Source organism: Echiichthys vipera, assembly GCF_963691815.1.
Source record: "Echiichthys vipera genome assembly, chromosome: 7".
In the NCBI taxonomy this organism is placed as follows: Eukaryota; Metazoa; Chordata; class Actinopteri; order Perciformes; family Trachinidae; genus Echiichthys; species Echiichthys vipera.
Genome location: NC_139832.1, coordinates 22611270 through 22631557, shown reverse-complemented (window position 1 = coordinate 22631557; position 20288 = coordinate 22611270). Strand labels below are relative to the sequence as shown.

Sequence of the window (20288 nt, the reverse complement as noted above, 5' to 3'; positions counted from 1 at the left end):
GCTGTCCTGTGTCAGGCGCTACCCATCCAGGATCAGAGGGTTAATTATTTCCACATGTTAATAGTACAATTAAAAATAATAAGACTGTACTGGCAAAACGTATTTTGCAGTTCACTTTTATTGATAGCCTACATCAAGCACAAAAAATATATCATTTTTATTTTTAATTAAAAAACTAATATCCGAAAACGGAAAATAAAAATTGAATACCTACAGAGCTAACGAATATTTTAATATTCAGGTTCAGCCCTACATTTTACCCATCATCCTGAGTCATCGCTACTGTAGTTTTGTCATTCAAACTCAAAGCAAACAGTGTTGTGACTCCAATACAAACAACATACACACCCAGCGTGATGAGTGTTTCCTGCTTCTTCTCTGCAGGAGGCACCTGCTCACACATTCCTCTGCCCAAGCATGGCAGCAACACAAATAAAGTTGTGGGAGGTAAGCATATGTGAGTGTGCATATGTGCAAAGGGGTGTTGTTTGTTGCCGTGTGTGTTCCCAGCTGCTGCAGGTGCTACAGTCAAGCTTGACTCAGTGTGTGTCATTGATATACTTTATAAAGTCATTTCAACAACTTCAGTCAGGTTTAATCTCCACAGTCTGTCTGTCAGTGTGTGTATGTGCTTTTCAATGTGTGTATGAGTGTGTGTCTGTGTGAAAATGCAGGTCATAAGAGGCTACTGATCCAGGGGTCTCTGTGGACCACCCACTGAAGCCTCTCCTCTAAGTAGCGGATGGAAAAAGAAAGACAAGTATCACACACAAGGAGAGATATTACCACTAGAGAGACTTGTCTTTTTCAATCTCATCCATATTTCGTCTAACTACAAAACCAGAGCACTTAAGAAAACAGAGCACTTTAAGAACTACAAGCAATGTTAAAGCCAAAGGCCATTTGCCTTTTAACTGCTTAGGAAGCTGGACAATTCTCACGGGTGTGCATGTATTCAAGTTAAGGCATTTCTTCCCAAATATCGCAGAAAACCCGGTCAATTCACTTCAACTGACATTCCCACAGTTCTCCCCAAGCCACAATGGCTAAATAATAGCTCACAGAAGCCCTTCCTAACACACACAAACTCACACCCTGGCACACACATATACCAATTTTAGACTGACCACGTTGTATATTACCAACTACGCCCTTTACAAAAATTAATAAAACCTAACTTGCCAGGAAACAATCGATAAATCATCAGGAACAGACAACACACATTTCTCGAGTAGAACCATTATAACGTGAACAAAATCAGGCAGTGGGAGAAAAGTTTCCAGATTGTTGTACAGTCGACCCACTCAGACCTGTAATATGTGCTGAGTGTCAGGGTCTAACCACCATGGGTATTGTTAGTAAATCATGACAAGTGAGAGGTGCTAGCCACATCCTGACCACACACACTAAAACACGTAAACCCCTCTACCCTTCCCACAGAGACCAGACTGCCCAGCAGACACCCTTTAAAGGAATGGTGTGCATGTGTGAGTGTATTAGAGGAATGTTTGTGTGTAACAAATTGGGGGGGGGGGGGCTATTCTTGTATATTCTCACAAAGCTCCTGTGCAAACAGCAGACTGAGTGACAAATCTGTTTTCATTCCCCTTTTCCCAATGTAGGGTCTGTCTCGGTGTGATGATGACGACTGAGCATGTGTGCGGGCCCTGACGATCTTCATCCTACATTTGTTCCACGTCTGACAGGTTTTCACTCAACAAAATCTCTCTTTTCTACCCAATCCTTCACCTTTGTATTTGTTCTTGCTCCAACTTCTAGTTCTTGTACTTCCTGTCCCATTCCAAGATAAACAGCAGCCCCTGCTTTGCCCACTCGGGAAACCCCATGACCACAAATGGCTAGACAGACAGAAGGAGAGGCTTGTGGGATATTTCATTCAACTGCTTGCCAAGTGTTTAGGGTTGGGGTTTTAACTATCCAAAGCCCTAAGCTAGGAACACATGCAAACACACACACACACACACACAATACGCACACACTACACACACACTACACAAACACACACACACACACACACAGTTTCCCTAGCCTGGGTCAACTCCCATTCTCCCATTTCAGCCCGAGAAGTCTCAGAAGGATTGCAAAGCTGGCAGGGTGATAATTAGCTATGTTTTACCTTTTGCCTCTTGAGAGAACCATGGGAAGAAAATAAGAAATCCATCAGCCATTCTCCCAGCAGTTTGATACCCAGATTATTGGGCATATTCAAAATATAAATCGAGCTTTAGCCTCCTGGTATGTGTATATCTACTCTATCTATCTATCTATCTATCTATCTATCTATATATATATATATATATATATATATATATATATATATATATATATAATGATGCCTTCCACAGCCTCTGCTTCCGAGCTACAGCCCTCTCAACCAGAGGAGACCTGGCAGGATGCACAGAGACAACCGCTGAGAATGAAGAAAGGAGTAGAAGCAAAATAAGAAACGAGAAAGTTTTGAGGATAGGAGGCAGAAGGGAGGCCAGTTTTTCTCTGATTAAATTTACAGACTGCGGTGACACACAAACAGTGTCTTGCATACATGCACGCACTCATATGCGACAAAGATAGCCCAAACAGAGGGCCAGAGAGTGTTCGATGGAGAGCTGCTTGTAGATGCACAAGCCAGAGCATGAGTAGTACTTGACCTCGTTGTGCAGGCCAGCTAAATGCTGACCTCACTACCCTACCAACACGGTCAAGGGGTAATTACAGCCTTCAGAGCAGAAATGCATTAGAGCCAAGAACCACTAGGTTCATCTCCTGCTCTGGATTTTTACCAACCGCGACAGTGAAGCTGGTATTGTTTCACCTTGTGAGTGTGTGTGTATGTGTATGTGTATGTGTGTGTGTGTGTGTGTGTGTGTGTGTGTGTGTGTGTGTGTGTGTGTGTGTGTGTGTGTGTGTGTGTGTGTGTGTGTGTGTGTGTGTGTGTGTGCATGCATGCGCGCGTGTGTGTGTGTGTGTGTCATCATGGCAAAATGTGATCCTGGAGACACCTACTCTAGCAGGACCTAACACAGATGCGCTTTTGTGTATTTTGCCAGGTGTTTATCTGTCTTTCTGTGGCAATAGTGTGGCAATTGTGCAAGATACAGTCATGAAACTTTACAGGTTTGTGGTTAAGATCTAAATGAAGGCTGAACTCAAAAAATGGATGTGGTCCAAGCAAGGGTACGGGAAGTAGGGGGGTCAGTCAGTACAGAAGGGGTCATTGTCCCATCACTTCACGCCACTGGCCCGATTTGGCGTTGTGGCTAGTGTGATCCCACCATTAGATAGTCTCTAGTTTTGTGCTTGTCACTGTGCTTCATTCCCTCCCTGCCTTTCTTTTCCCACTTCGGTCTGCTCTCCGTCTGTATCTCTCAGCACTGATCCAGGTAGATACATTAGACTTACTTTTGACACCTATTAGAGTCGTAATGCCCATATGTTAAACCACTTTAAACACATTAATTAACACTTCTCCGCTCTCTTCTGCTGGTAATGTTGTGAAGTTAAAAATGCAGTGTCCCAAACTCCATGATGATCGGTGTTTAGGAATTTATATGCAAATGCATGCATAGAGACATACAAACATCTGTATTTTATTCAGCCACACATACACACAAACAAAACACGAAGCTTTTGGTTTACGCTTGCTCCTCTCTGCAGAGATGATGATGGCATTTCAAGACTTGTGTGCGGAACACAGGGAGCAACAAAAGTGACGAATAGTCAAACAAAGAATGAAGAGGAAGGGAGCGGGGGAGGAAATAGAGATAGGGCTCTTGGGAGGATTCCACTGGGTTGAGACAAGAAGTGGGGCCTCCACTAAAGTTTGTCTCTCCTGGCATGGGGTTGGAGATGATAACTATCCATCCAGACATGATGAATGTCAGGGATCTCTGTTTTCCTTACCACTTTTCTCTCTCTCACACAGAGCAGATATCACACAGACGTCCTAATGGAGTTATGAAACACTAGTTGTCACACCTGCATATAGAGGAAAAGCCCACCACATGCTGATAGAGTAAATTCCTTTCCATCTTTGTTTGTCTCCTTGCTACTTATCAGTCCCTGTCGCTATCTCAAGTGATTTTTGATTTTCTTTGAGAGTGTGTATGTGCGAGTGCTGTTCTGTGTGTGTTATCTTTGTCTATTCAGACACCGAGATAGAGCCACAATGTTATCAGAGCCACAGAGACGCATCAAGGCATCTCTTCCATGTGCTTTCACATTTAAGATTGCCTCTCTGTTAACTGCCATAAAGTCTTCCATTGTTCTCCTCAATCAGATTGCCTCTTCTTTGGATCCGTTCTGCACACCTAACGTCAAAGCAAAGCCTTTTGGCATAACGGAATAAATCAACTTTGTCTTAATGTTTGTATGAAACTACCTCGATGAGTAAAAGCTGCTTACACTCCAGCTGGAGTTCAGCTGACCAGCTGAGTGGGTGTTGCAGTATTTATGACTTGCTGACCCTCAGGCTGACTCCCGCCCCTTTGCCCACATTTAACTCCTGACACATCTGCCCCCTTCAAACCCATCATGCAGACACACACGCCCCTTCTTAGCACCTGACTGGACTGCTGAAAGGCTCCTTCTGTATGGGACTTCACTGGTAGAGAAATCCCCCACCATAAGCAGACTAAAGACAAAGCATATAATTATTAAGAGCTTGCTTAATGGCAGAAAGGTATGTTGACATCTCCAGCTCCATGACTTCCTCCTTCTTGACCTGTCAGTTAGTGCTTGGCTGGGTCTTACATTATATATTTAACTACTGCCAGGCTGCCTTTGAGAGTGCCTTTACAACCCCCTTTAACGGAAGCACCATAAGGCCAGGGTACTGACATATCTATATACAGTATGTGCAATGTATGGACTGTTACCAATGTGAAACACATGGGTAATAATGAGAATACTTGTTCAATAGAGTTGAAATTAGTCAGACTCGTGTCTACAGGCCACAGCAGTGGAACAAATGTCTAATCCTAACATGTTTAAAAATCCCACTGGGTTTACGTAGAGTTAAACAGAATCAGGTTTGATGAGCTGATGAACATGTTGGCATTTTTGTTATCGTTATTTTGCTCTTTGAGGAGTGCGCTGACTGCACTTGGCTTGAGCCATGGTCTATTTAACTGCTGTCTGAATGACTTCCTCTGCAACATCCGCTCCTCTACATAGACACAAAGGCACAAAGCCACACAAAATACTAATAGTCCAATTCATATTCGCACATAATGTACTGAGAGACGCAAGCCACACTGTAGAATTAAGTTTAGCTGCATCAAATTGGGAAAACAATGTCTACCCATCTTCTCAGGAGAAGCGTCATCTTCACAAGGAGTAAGCTGTTTGACACAAGCTGAACCAAAGAGAAGTCCACCCTTAAACAAGGCATCCTTTCATCCATATGAACCGTCTTCTCCCTTCACCCAATGCTCATTGGGCAAATGATCTCAATGCTGGAGAGGAAACTTGGCCACCGTCGCTGGAGTGTATTATGTCCAGCACTGTCTGTGACCCTACAGTGACACACAGATGGCCAACAATACACAGATAGATGGAGATGGAGACGGAGAGAGGGAGGCAAACACAGACAGACACTGCAGATGTAGCTGAATAGACAGAGCCCACTAATTCATTGAAAACATTCAAATACAAAGCTCAAAGCATACTTACACATGCACATGAGTTATATACAGATTTAACCCAAATTAGTGGGAACCAAGGAGACATATCCTATACAGACAGTAACACAAACAAAGCATCAGGTCAGAGTTTTCTTATCGCAGCAGCCATACACGTGGGCAGCTAAGCCCTACAAGTTTCCCCCGCCACACAAACACAACATCGACTCAAACCCAAACATACTCCTCAGCATTTTCAAAGGAAACTCATAGACATGGTGATTATGTGTCATAAGGAGCCTCTTAAGTCTGCAGCGGAAACACAGGTCAACCTTATGATGACTGTTCCAGCTCCGTCTGTGTCCCCTAAACATTATCTAAGCGTTTACTGTATACTGAATATTAGTGCACACCTAACTCTTAAATCCCAGTGTGTGGCAGGGAGTCACATCTCCATTTCACCAAATATGTTTTGTTACTTACTTTCCCTAAAAACTACACATCGTCTTTGGGTTACCTATGGGATCACAACTGTTTATTTTGGTTCCAGAGGAAAGTCCACATGAGGTGCATGTGCTGTGCAGATCTTATCAAGAGAAAGAGACTAAAGGCTACGGCCAAGGGTGTCCTGTCTTGACAGAGTCTGTTACTCTGTTTTCCCGTGCCTACATGTGTTCTCCATATGGCTCCGCTCTAAATGTGCCCCTTCCCTCCTCTAACCACGAGGGAATTTCAGGAAGTCTTACTGTACATGGTTTTGGTCTAAATATGCTGTGTGAGTCGCTGTGGCTTTTTTTAATCACCACATGTCTATCTGGCTGACCTTGACCCAACACAGGTGATGTTTTAGGAGGTTGCAGGGTAGCAGGGTAGCAGATGGAAAAGCAAAAGTTTTGGAAAATAATATTTAAATGTCGGTTAGGTTTTGAAGACGGGGTAAAATTCAGCAAAATAGCAACGATGAACAGACAAAGTCCCACAAAGTGAGGGCTTCCAGTGCCAGAGATTGCAATCAATGGGGGTTTAGAACAACCACAAACAATGGTAGAGTCAAAAGGAAGTTGGAGGAGCCTGGTGTGGCGTCTTGGAAAATAGATAATAGGTTTGATAGAGCATAACAGGAGAAACACTCTCAAATCAGAGTGACTTTAAATGACTTAAAACCTCCCAGCAGTGTGGTTATCGGCATAACTTGGGGGAGGGGCGACACATCTTGTGATGTGGGCAAAAGGGATTCAAACAAGCTGCTGAGCCTTGATGTTTATGCATGTGTTGTTGCTGACGAAGCTCCAGGCTCGACACACAAACAAACACATTCTAGTGTCTGACAGGGAGAGACAAGACAGTTGACAGAGGGGCGGGTGGTAAGAGAGAGAGGGGAGGATGAAGAAAGAAAGGGAGAATGAGTGTTTCCTCGATTCATAGTGGCAATGAAAACTCACAGAGACACAGAGCATTGATTCCTGTCACTGGGAGGTCAATAGACTTTTTAAGAAAGTGAGAAAGAGCAAAAGCCTCTCTTCATTGTGCTCTCAGCTCTATTTCCAGAGTTGTTTCAGTCAAACAGGACTAGACACCCTCGGTCTCCACTCCGACTCTGTGATTGGATGTCTGTTTTAACACACACACACACACACACACACACACACACACACACACACACACACACACAGATATCATCAGAGTCAGAAGAGAGAGACAGAGATGGGAGAGACAGCAAGACATCAAAAGCTAAAATATGCAGAAGAAATGTCAAAGGCTGTGGTGGCCTACTTATGACTGAAGGGCAACATACCACACGAACAGCCACACACACACACCTCGGTTAACCTGTCATGATGGGCTTTGTCTGAACCTGCCACGCCCACCAACAAGCTCTGTTCTCCTTCTTGTTCTTTTGGACTCTTTCTCTCTCTCTAGAAGGCACTCAACAGTAAAGAAGCAGCAATGGAAGTCTTTAACAGAGTGTCTTTGTCCACTTATGTTTACAATGTTTGCTTACTCCACCCTCTGTACATTCACAACCTTAGTAGTCATGCGAGTCAGAAAGAAAAGCATCTTATTTTGGTCTGCTTCTGCCTTAGTGTGAGTGTTTGTGCAAGCGCAAGGGGTGGGATCAATGAACAAAGGTATCTTTCTTCCTACCCATTGTCTTGTATGTCAACTTAATAATATAATTCATATTTTTTTCTAGATTATGACAGACTGATGATCATAAATGTGTGTAAATGTGCACGTCTAATTGTGTATACACTAATGTATATTGTATATGTAAATGAATATATGTCCATACAGAAAAGTGAAAAAGGAGAGGAGAAAGATGGACAGAGGAGGAGAGAGTCATTTGTACAACAGTGTGTCCACAGATGGGTGTGTTTGCTTTTCCAGTAAAATATATCGGAGCTTTGCCATTCAGGCTCCACACACTACTGCTCTGACTCTGCTGGACAAAGAAGTCACTGACAGCATCACAAAAAGCTCTCTCTTTAAGCCGTTTGCAAAAACAACAGTTTAGACTTGAAAGAAAAGGGGGAAAAACATCACTTTCCTAACTCAGCTGAAAAACATCCAAAAGAAGTCGTGTCCTTTTTATTTTTAGCGCCGGCTGAAGGAAGTACACACATACATGCATACACACACAAACTCTTCCTCAGCTGCAGAGATTTGGCTTGGGCTACATGGATCCTAATCAGAGAGGATATGTGGGATTGCAGCTTCATCTCTCCCTCAAACACTCTATCTCTCCATGGGTCTCTTCAGCCAAGTCAGTATGCCTTCAACAGATTTTACCAGAGAACACAGCAAGGGGTTATTATATCCAATCCCTGGTCAGACAAATCTGTTTCCACTTAAACGACACATTCCCTGAACACCCTCCGTGCTCTCTCTCGTCCCCCCACCTCCCCAGCCTGCCCATCTGATCCGTTTGTGTGTAATTAAATATTACAACCTAATCACCCACAAAATGGTTCTGTATTGAATACGGTAACTGGCTTCAACTCTGTTAGTGCACACATTCAGAGAAACTCATGCATGCCAGCTGATGCCTATTAGCAATTATAACTGTGATGGTTGTCATTGTTTTTTCAGGGGTAAGGAACAGGAAAACTGACGATTTGTGGTTTGACAGAGCCTCAGAGAGTTTACTCTTCATGAGCTCTGTAGAAATGTTTAAAGTAAAGCGAAATGGATGTGCATTTCCACAGAAACAACCAAATTATAAGACTGAATGGAGTACTGTGTGTCTTTTTCTTTGTAAACCATATGCTGCAATACTTAATCAAACCATCTTTGTCTTAAATAACTGAGTGAGAGGGTTGTGTAGCTATAAGATGGATAGTCATTTAGTAGCAATGACAGATTCCTTACAGTGACTGCACTTGGTTTATGTCTCAGGTCGGTACAATAAATACTGTTAGCTTATTACGCAAGTGATCTTTTTTGCATTTCAAGTTACAATTAGAGTATATGTATTATTGAACATGTCATGGCAGGATCTTTCTTTATGTAATTCATTACGTGCATTTACTAAACTATTTTTTTTAAAGTCTACTTCAGCAAATGTATTTCTGCTTGCAAACAACACTTAAAACTTAGAGAAGCTTAATTTCACTTCAATTTTATGTAAAAATCATACAGACTTGACTTCACTAGCAACATCTCAGTCAGTGGGAGACGATAAAGATGAGCTATAAGAGAGCTAAATGTTATGTGAATAAAGACCTTGATGATCCTCACCTCCTAACTCTGTCCAGGCAGTAATGTTAGACAGCATTTTCTCTTGCTCAACCTCCCCTTATCGGTTATGTCGACCCTCTATCTATCCCTTTTTTCCCTTTGGCTTGTGTTGCTATTGATTTAGTGTGTAGGATGGACAAAAATACTCTAGTAACTAGTGGCAACCGAGGTCAATATAATCAAAGCTCTGATTGGCCTGTTCAGTCAAAAACCAAATTGGGCCTCCAGCCCCAAGGGGCGTAAAGACCTTACCAGACCAATGGTGCTGCATATTTTAGTCTAGTTCTCATGCCTACCTTAATACAAAGAATGGCAGATAAATGGGTATGAAAAGCTTTTAAATCATATTGATAATTTATATATCATCAGTGAGTGAGTGACTGATTGAATAGGCTAACCTGTCAACTGTATCTACTGGCCTCATGGTGAAAATAGCAACACTTTCTCTAAACCCTCATTTTTGTATATTTTTCTATTAATAAACACTTCATTATACTAGTATGGCTACCACTGACTTTCACCGTCTGACACTGGACCTACAGGTACATACTGTATAACACTCAGATGTAAGAGTTATAATGACCAAACCAGAAACCAGATTCCAACACAGGTGCATGTGGCAGTGCTGTCTCTATGCCAGACTTTATGCAGAGATGATGTGATGCACAGTGGTTGATTTCAACAAAACCATTGCTAGCATTCAGGCAATGCACTGAGCTGCTTGTTCCAAGATTCCAGCCATCTTCCAGCCAGTCTTCCTGCTTCCCTCATTAGGTACTCCGGCTGCAACCCCAAACCAACTTGCAGGACAGATTCCCTTGAGAACCATAGCCAGGACTCTGTGGTAACGCATGTGACACACTGGCTAAACATTTTCCAATTCAAACAAGCCAAAGAGGCTCGATACCAATCTTTACTCTCCTGTACTCTCTTTATAGACTTAACCACTGCTTTCGAAGAATGTGTTAAATAAATAATAAAAGAATAAATGAAGATGCCATGACACACACTTTCAAGTTTGCTCAATTTCTGTGTTTCTGCATTTGCGTCTACTGCCCTTTGTCTGTCATCCCCATCTTGTTTGGCTTCCTCCCTATCAGTGCTGTAATATAAACAGTTTTAAGAAACATGACTCATGCTGCTGTAATGTAACAGGAGGAGCGTGGCTTGAGATCAAAATAATGACTGTAAAGTTTCATGGAGTATAGAGGCGTGAGTAAAGACAGGCTGCACACAGGGGAGGACACCATCTGTAAAGACGGTTGTTTGATTTTGATTGTTATTAATTTCACAAACTGAATGAACTGCATCAGAGGATGTGAAATCAATGTGAGGTTGAATGTCATTGGTTTTGTTAAAGCTTGACAAATCATTTCTAGGTGTCATATCTGTGAAAACATTACTCACGGTTTTCCAAGAATAGTCTATACCCACACACGTACATTTAAGCACCCACAGATGAGCACAGAGAAACACATGTGCACACCAGCACTATAATGGGTCAGTGTATTCACAGCTGGGACCAGACAAGAAGCCAGCGCAAACAGTGACATGGACCATAAGTGTGTGTATGTGTGAAGCCTGAGGTGGTACCCTCACACTCTCACACACAAACATAAATGGCAGTGTTTTGTGACAGATTAACCCTTATTATCCACTAAAGCTATTTGACTTAAGGTCTTACCTCTATAAACTCACAAAGCTAACCATCTGTACAGTTATCCAGGTCAAAGACAGGCTTGATGTTAATGCCTGGGCAAATCTGCAGCACGCCTATCACACAAGGATAAACTTGAGTTTATTTTACCATAATATTAATGTCCTGATATGTATTCCAAAACTGTAGTCGATCCTGTTCCAGATTTGTGGAGCAGGGAGTGTATTTTGAGAGTGCTGGTTTCCCCATCTGTGTGACCACAGTGCTGGGCTGCTCTCCCTGCATCTTTCTGCCCACTGTTCCCACGCCTCTTTCTGGGCTAAATACATATTTAGGGAAATACTGAGCAGCAAATCATATGCCCTGCTCTCTAAGTGCACCCCAAACCCATTACTCACAGCCCTTTACTGCTTTTATAGAACTGGAGCAGATAAACTGAACTTTTTATGTTACTAGTACTGGACCAAATCAAAGTTTATTTATCCAGGTATATTTTGCTGAGCATGAAGGCTTGCTTTCAGATTGTATTTGCTCCAGATTCAAGCCACAGAGCTGCCCTTTAGAACCATAATCTTCCACTGCAAAGCTTCAATGGGGCTGTTGGGAGTTAGCAGGCTCAGCTCATGGTCAAGTCACTAGTTTGCATATGTAAGTATTTGATTACTGCTTCAACAGCTATCTTGGGAAACAGACACAAAAACTGAAAACATTGCAAAAGTCTCGCAAAAACTGAAATGGGGCTGCACTTGGAAAACTGTTCTGCCAGCCGGACCAGAGTTTAACAGACATCTGTGTGCCAGTCATGAGACCAATCATTTCATAGCCACTTCCATTGTCCATTAGTAAAGCTACTACTCTGCACTTTAAAATGCCCCACAGTAATACCAATATAAATTATAGCAGGAAGCTTGTGCTATTTCCTTTTGAGGAGAAATGAATGACAAATTGATTGTTCTGTATAGCTGTGTAGTGAGTTCAACCAGTACTGTGGAGCCATTTGAACACATGCAAAGCTGGCTAAATAGGTTTCATGGTATATATATATATATATATGTGTGTGTGTGTGTGTGTGTGTGTGTGTGTGTGTGTGTGTGTGTGTGTGTGCCTGTGTGCGTGCATGCGTGCATGTGAGTGTGTGTATGTCTGTGTGTACATGAGTGTGCTTGTGTGAGTGTGTGCATGAGTAATGAATAAGATCCTGGCACATCACAGCCGGGTTTCTCTAATGCACTCCCTGTAGACCAGAAGAAATAAACAGATAAAGATGAAGTGGACGAGAACGCAATAGCAAAGAAAAGAAAAAAAGAGAGAGCCAAGAGTGAGGGTGAGCAAGAGAGGGCAGGAGGAGGAGAGGAGGGAGGGAGTTTTCAGAATTGTTATTGGAGCCGAAGAAGTCGTTTTTGACTTAAAGAGTTCCAGATGTGGGCCAGCCCCTGAGAAAGAGTCAGAGAGACGGAGAGAAATCAAGAGGGAGGAGTATTTATCAGACTGTACCCTTCCGTATGATCAGTAATATACCCTTCAGTTCTGAGACCATCTGGTTTAAGAGCGGAAAGTGGATCTTTACTTTTGTGTACAGTGATGGTTGTGGTGGGGAGGGGGGGGTTGGGAGTGTCAACAGGAGAGGGGTGGGGGGGTATCAGGTGGTCAGGTGGTGGAGGGGTGTGTGGCTTGCACAGTGCGGTCTTGGGCCTATAAAAAGCTAGGGTGGTCAGAATAATGGTCTGTTGTTATTACACACACACACACACACACACACACACACTGGTCTTTCTCAAACCAATGACTGAACTCACCAAAATAGGACCCAACCAAAAGCTGCTCTTTAACTTATTTTGCAATGAAATAGCTCTAACTCAAGCAAATGCCCATACGATGGGCAAGTCCAATGTACTGCCCTCGACTGTTTTCAATACTTGCAAGCTTAAATGGAGTGCACATTATGAAGAAGGAAGGTGCACATAATATGAAATGTAAGGTGTCAGTGAATGAGTGTGTGCATTCATGTGTGCAAGCACTGTGAGTTAAGTGCTGATCCCAGACCTTTAGGAAGTTGGCGTTGTTACAGCATTATACTCTTCTTCACATGCATCATGCCGGCACAGAAAGGTACTCCTGCATGATGATGTATAAACTTAGATCAATATTGAGCCTTTGGCCCTGTTGTAATGGCTCTCTCTAGTTATTTTCTCTCTCTCTCTCTCTCTCTCTCTCCCTCTCCGTCTGTTATGTATATGTGTATGTATATGGATGTGTATGCCTAGCTTCCCCAGAATTTGTTTTCTCTCCCTCTGCATTGGGCTAAGCTGCACGATCATACAACAAAAGGCTATTGTGCTGTTGTAAAAAGCTCTGCTCTGGGGAGCTGGTAGTGGGCCACAAACAAAGGCTGGTTACAATGTCCCAACACAAGCTCATGAATCAACTCAACACTGGGGTGCCAAAACAAGCCACGGAAAAAGAGCACCATGAGCCTACTGGGTTTGACAGAGGGAAGGGAAAGAGAGGTGATGGAGCAGGGATGTGAGAGTGGAGGAAATAAATGGACAGGGAGCAGGATGCACAGCTGGAGCTGGAAGAGAGAGGTTGGAGAGAGATGTAAGATATGTGGAGATGGTGGTGGGTGAAAGGGATTTGTCCAACAGGAGGAGAGTGGGGTGAGGAAATGGAAGAAAGGGAGGATTTGAAATGAGTGCAGCCAACACAGCAGGAGGATGAGAGGTGGAGTCAGCGTAAACAGAGGGCTGTGTCAACAGACAAGCCTTCTTGCTGTGCTCTAAAGGCGCTCTGCTCCCCAAATCACAACAACGGAACAAGAGTGACATATGAGGACTCAATCTTGTAACTGGCCGATGAGAGTGAAGTGGTTACAATCAAATTTGGCCATTCAATGCAGAATCCAGCATTTCTCCTCATACGACCTTGGTCAGAGATAAAATACCTTCTTTGTTTGTGTCAGATGCCTCTGTTCTGTTTTTTCCCCATTCTGACAGGTCAAATTAGCAACAAATCCATCAAGCACTCATGCACAAAGAGCTGCTATTGTATCCAGCAACAGGCCACATTTCACCTTTTCCACACTGTGAGGGAGTGGAAAGTGACCAGCACTCTGGGAGGAGTGTGTGACAGAAAAAAAGTTTGGGGATGAATTTTGACATCACAGGAAAACATGAGAGCTGTCATTTGAATCAATTAACCAACTGGACGTGATGTTGATTTAAGTGCACTGGAAAAATATACTTAAAATAGTGTATATTTACCATTGGCGTTCTTCCCGCAGATCAGGTGCTCATAGTGCTGCAGGACTCCCCACAGCTCCGCGTCATTGTTCACCACCCCCTCCAGGGCCTCTGCACTCACTGGGGCATATGCTGACCCTGAATCCGGCCCTGAATGACCTCTCTCGGCCATCAGCACCCGGGCTCCTATCTCCTCCACCAGAGCTTCCATGCATGCGGTCAGGCATATGGCTGCATACTCATGGATGCGCACGGATATGCGGGTATCCACCATCCAGCGGAAGAAGCGTCCCACAGAGAAGGAGAGGCCGCAGCGGGCGGACTTGCCCTTCCTCAGCAGCTCCCCGGCGCTCATACTATACATGGAGATAGCCTTGACCGTAGCAGAGACGCAGTGGTCGGCCAGGGCCCAGCTGAGCACCAACCTCATGGCGCTCTGCACCTCGAAGCGTGTGCAGCGGCAGTGCATGACGCTGAGCCGCTGAGCCTCTCTGGAGATGCGGATGAGAGCTCTGCGGAGGAGAGCGGACAGGCGCCTCACGGCCTCCGCAGAGAACACAGGTGTAGGTCCCCCTTTGATGCCCCCACTCCCGGCCACTTTGCGAAGTATCTTGGCCACCTCCTCTTCGATCCACGGAAACTCTTCCAACTCTGGTAAACGGGGACACTTGGAGAAGATGTCCTCCGGGTCCTCGGGGAGGACAGTGTTGACAGTGTCCCAGCTGTTGTTCCTGCTGTTCATGGAGCCGGAGTAGTACCACCAGTTACCCCGGTGAGGGGCCGTCATGAAGGCCTGAGAGTTGGACTTGGAGGAGGACAGGCTGAGGGACTTGCAGGAGTCCCCCGCCCCGTAGCCAGAGTCCAGCGTCAGGTCCTCGAGCGTTTTCATGTGGACATTGCTCAAGCCGGCCATTATTGTGAAAGTGTTTACACAAGAGTGTTTGGTAAGAGAGGCAAACCTCTTCAACGGTTTACCTGAAGTCAGTAACACAGCAGTCGAAACTCCCCGCAGAGCTGGATGAACTGGTTACACAGCGGCACACTTTAGAGACATGCTGCTCAACAGTTCAGTGCAGGACAGTGAAACAACGCAACTGCACCCGCAGATATAGCACTAAATGGCTTTTTTAGTTTTAGTCAAAACTACCATATATTATCGTTAACATACGAAACAGTTGGGAGAATTAAGTCGCACCCGTCTCACCTTTCCCCCGGGCAGCGCAGGGATTTAAACTTTCCTCCAGTGGGCTATCCTCAGTCTTTTAAAACACGACGAAGTGTCCCCGCTCTCTGAATACAGCCGGACTCGAGTTCAATTATTCAAGCATGTCCCGTGTAGTTGCTCAACAGACCAAAACGGGTTCGTCTTCGTAGATAACTGTGGGTGGAAAAAGTCCGAGACTACCTCACGCTCTCCCGTCCCGGTGCTCAGTCAGGGACAGCCTGTCGGAGACTCTCTGCTACAGATGTGTGAAAGGCGGGACCGCCGCTGAATGACAACACGGAGCAGCTCGAGCACCAATCAGAGGAGAGCCGTCTTTTGCGGGCAGCCAATCAAGACCCGCTCCAAGTCTTCCCCCAAATTTGAGAGGATATGTAGGCCAGGCCTAAACTTTGTTTGGCATCAAATGAGCATCAAACAAATTCCCTCAACATAAGTGACCCACATATGGCTGTATTTGCTTGCATAGCCTCGGGTAATCGTTATAGCCTTTTTATTTCAACAGATTTGCTTGTGTGTTCTCAGTCTTCATTTGTTTCTTATTACCATTTTCCCATAAATTGCAATTAAATATAATAATGTATAATCAAATTAACACTTTTTAACCATGTGTCCCATAAGTTGTTATATTGGTGGATCTGAGGATATTCTTCTGGTTAGTTAGAACCGAACTGCACATGGGGCAGACCTCAGTTATCACCTCATGTTGACTCAGGGGGACTTGGCTTACTGCCTGCACATTAGCTAATCTCTCACCTGCAGCCTGTAACATAAATCTGTAAAGCTCTTGGTAATAATGTAAGAGGTGGAGTAGGGTTTACTTTGATTTGATTAGACTTAGGGTTTTTACTGAAAGTGCATTTTAAAAGCTTACTTGGGATTGTAAGTAAGACAGATGTGTTGTAACAGCCTCAACAAGTACATGTAATTTAGCTTTCTTTTTTTTAAAGATTTACTAAGAAAGACTAAGAAATTGTGTAATGGCTCATATGGCTTGCACCCAGTCCACTACTCTGTGCTCATACAGTACGACTTTGGCAGAGGTAATGCCAAAGAAGTGTCAGCTTTTGCTCTCATAACAAACTTTGAGCAAATCCTCTTATGAAATATCAGTTTTGAAGCATCATGCGACCCTGTTTGTTGTTTCTGGTTCAGTGCTGTAACATGCTTGAGGTAAAATAAAGCAAACATGTTGAAGAGGCCTGTGACTACCTGCTTCTCATCACTCCACACTCACATAGACAGGTAGGGCGTGCCTCCACTGGGACAGAGCCCAACGCTGTTACATAACGGGTTTAGGGCCGAACACTCTCCCTGCATGCCCGTGAGACTGCAGCACATTGTGGAAGTGCCTTGTAAAGAATGTTTTCTTACACATATACATACTTGGATGTTATAGGACTGCACTTTGTACGTACATAAAGTGGAAAAGGTGACTCAAACCTACACACTCTCATACATCATAGTCTATGAATCACTGAACCGAGGAGGGAGTCAACCTTTCAGTCCAGTTAACCTCCCCAGTTATACGCTGTTAGTCAAAACTCCTCTAAATGAGATCAGAAGACTCACAGGGCGCAGAGGAGATCACAGGAGGTTAGTACTTGCCTCATCCAGACCTCATGTAGCTGTGGTGTGGACAGCATTTACCTCATGGTCTCTGTGTGCGTGCAGGCTCAGGGGCAGACCATCACCCAGAGCAAAGTGGCACACTGAGGGGTGGAGGGGGGGATTAACAACTCAAAACAAAAAACTCTGCAAATGATTAAATGTACTACAGCTCTTTTGGAAATGTTTGTTTCGGAATGTTTGCTCTTCTCTCTGCATTGGTCAAAAGACAAAATGAATGTGATATTAGATCAATTTAACTTAGAATGGGTAACTGGAAAGTGATGTCAGCCTCAGAGAGAACAACAAAGAGAGGGTTGCAGAGGGTTTTATCATGATGTCATTATTACTTTGCAATTGTAGCTAACAAACATAAGGGCCTGTTCAAATCTTGGTAGCGTGTACTTTAATTCATGTCTTAATCAATCTGAATATACATTTATATTATTTATGACATAGTTGTTCACTTCTTTTAGGCTGTAATGTGAATTTTATAGATTTCTTACAAACCCACATTAAGCTTGTTTTAACACTTTGAGGGGATGAAAATGCCTGAACATCTCACCTAACTAGCATGGTGAAAATGAGCTTCTCAAGTGTGGTTAAGAACGGTTGAATTGCATAAAGGAAGTGATTCCAGACAGTGTTTGTGTGTGTAGGAAGGATATTTTGAACACTGGCAATATTCATCTATCTGCTTACTTATATTGTGTCTTTTCTCCTACACTGAGTCAACTGCTCTCAGCCGCTGCTCAGAATGTGGTTATTATTTCTACATTTTAATGTGTTTAGTGGCTGCATGTATGTAAGCTGTGTATGGGTGGAGCTCCACCGTGTGGCCAGATATGGAATAGAGTTGTAGCTGATATTTTTTCAAAGAAGTTTTAAGGGACAACAGTACCACAAAGCAACAACAACAAAACAACAGAAAAATTATCCGGACGTAAGCATAAAATTTTATTTGCAAAAAAACAACAAATCAAAACAAAAGTACAATACATTCTTAAAACCTTTTCTCTACAAAACAATTTCACAGAAATTACCTTGGAATGTGTATTCCTATTTTTCATTTTATGTTTTATATATATATATATATATATATATATATATATATATATATATATATATATATATATATATATATATATATATAGTCTTATATTTACTGTGTTTCTTTTGTTCTTTAAATAGTCCCATGTCAGTGTTAAATGACGTACGATAGTACAATATAGACCTTTTTCCTTTGGAGGGCATTTCGACTATCATATAGTCAATAGGGGTGTCACAATATCGGTTTAAATTCGACCGAAATGAGCTTTCAATTTCAATTATCAAAATCAAAAGCAGTATCGATGGCCAGTATTTCTTTTGTCTCTAGTCCCTTTTATTTGTACAACACAAAAAGACACAGTGTAACAGTATCTTACCAATACCTGCAACTGCATTTTCCATATGAGATACTTGAATAAAAACGGTAAAGGATGTGGGCTCCTGGGACTTGATGGTGCATTCAGGTAAACTCTGACAAGCGAAAACTGTTTTAAAGTACCCTTCTTATTGTGACATTTTTTTAAATTGAAAATTGAATCAAATTGAACCATGACCTTGAAATCGAAAGTCAAACCGAAACAAGGATTAAGGGAATCGTGACACCCCTAAGAGTCAATAACAGTTAATTAACTCTCATCCAGATATATGTCCAGCCTTGTGCCCTCTAGCCACTCCCCATCAATATAAATACCATGTTGCATAAAAAGAGGCATTAGGAGCCTGACTTCCAGCAAACTAATGGGGTCCTTCTGGACTTCAGCTGCCTGCAAGTCTCCATCACACCTCCTGATTCCACTCAGTAGTTATTAGTACCATCTCTCTCACCAATGGGGCAACTGGCTTGCAAAGACCACTTTGCTTCTAAGGTTATATAACAAACACACTGACACATCTGAAATCGATTAAAGAGAACCGCATTTCCTTCTTTTACAGTGTATCTGTATTTACAGTGACATTAAAGACTGCTGATAAATAACTGTATTTCTGTCTGTCCCTGCCCTCTTCTGTCAGTAGAGTAGTTTAAAAACTGCCTGCAGCCAAACCCTGATAAAGGCACACATTTGTGAAACAGCCATGCCTTGCCACATCTTGTCTAACACATAAACTGGTCTCTCTTATGTTAGAGCTTTATACGAGCTTAAAAGAATTGTGTTGATGTATTCATTTCCTGAGCATCGCAGCATTTTAATATGAGAGATAGAGCTTTAATCTCTCAAATCCAATATTTGAAATGCAACCCTCAGCTCAGAAAATGCTTACTATGACGATATGACAACAAATGTCAGAGAGCTGTTGTTCTCCTCTGCTTCCTTCTTTTACAGTTTAATGTTCCAGTTGACAATGAGGTTAGAGATGTGGAGGGAATAGAGGATACCGTCAGCAGAGGTACAATTTGTAAACTGTTTACGAAATCAGTGTTTTAGAACATAAAATAGCACCGAATGTTAGTGCATCCATACTCAGTCAAGACAAATATAAACAGAACAAACTTTAGTTAATGATCAAACAAGTCATAACCAAACCGCATGAATATGGGTGAAGTAGCTGATGACAATGACAGAGGTTGAAATGTGTTGAAGATAAAAAAAAAGATAAAGAGGGGGGGAGAGAGGGACAGAAAGAGCAATAAAGATGACGTAACTGTTTGGAAAAAGGGCTTTTCCAATTCAAAACCATTCTTTGTTTTCCAATAGCAGATATCAGGAGAACGTCAGCACCTCGGGCAATGATATCCAACAGGTAGTAGTTGATGTATTTAGAAATACTTTTTTTCTTTTACCAAAGACAGAGTTCCTCTACTCGATCTACGCCACCATGTCTGAATCTATCTGAATAACAAGTTGACACACATTCTATAGGGCTCTCCCATGTGAGAGCGTGTTAGAAAAAAGATCTTAGGTTGTCTTCACATCTCATTAGAAAAAAAGGTGCTTCCTATCACTGTGAACACACACAAGCCGCAACACACCCAGGTACACTTATATATGCACACACACGCACGCACGCACGCACGCACGCACGCACGCGCGCGCGCACACACACACACACACACACACACACACACACACACACACACACACACACACACACACACACACACACACACACACACACACACACACACACACACACAC

The 20288-nt window shown here is 43.0% G+C and overlaps 1 protein-coding gene across 1 annotated transcript in view; it reads right to left on the bottom strand.

The window, feature by feature from the left end:
- The window catches only part of abtb2b (ankyrin repeat and BTB (POZ) domain containing 2b), a 47714-nt gene extending 32031 nt beyond the window's left edge, over positions 1 to 15683 (bottom strand). The window contains exon 1 of the mRNA XM_083917327.1: positions 14295 to 15683. Coding sequence (XP_083773453.1) covers positions 14295 to 15186 — 892 coding nt within the window. The 5' untranslated portion in view covers positions 15187 to 15683. The remainder of the gene's footprint in view (positions 1 to 14294) is intronic.
- Positions 15684 to 20288: the final 4605 nt, after the last annotated feature.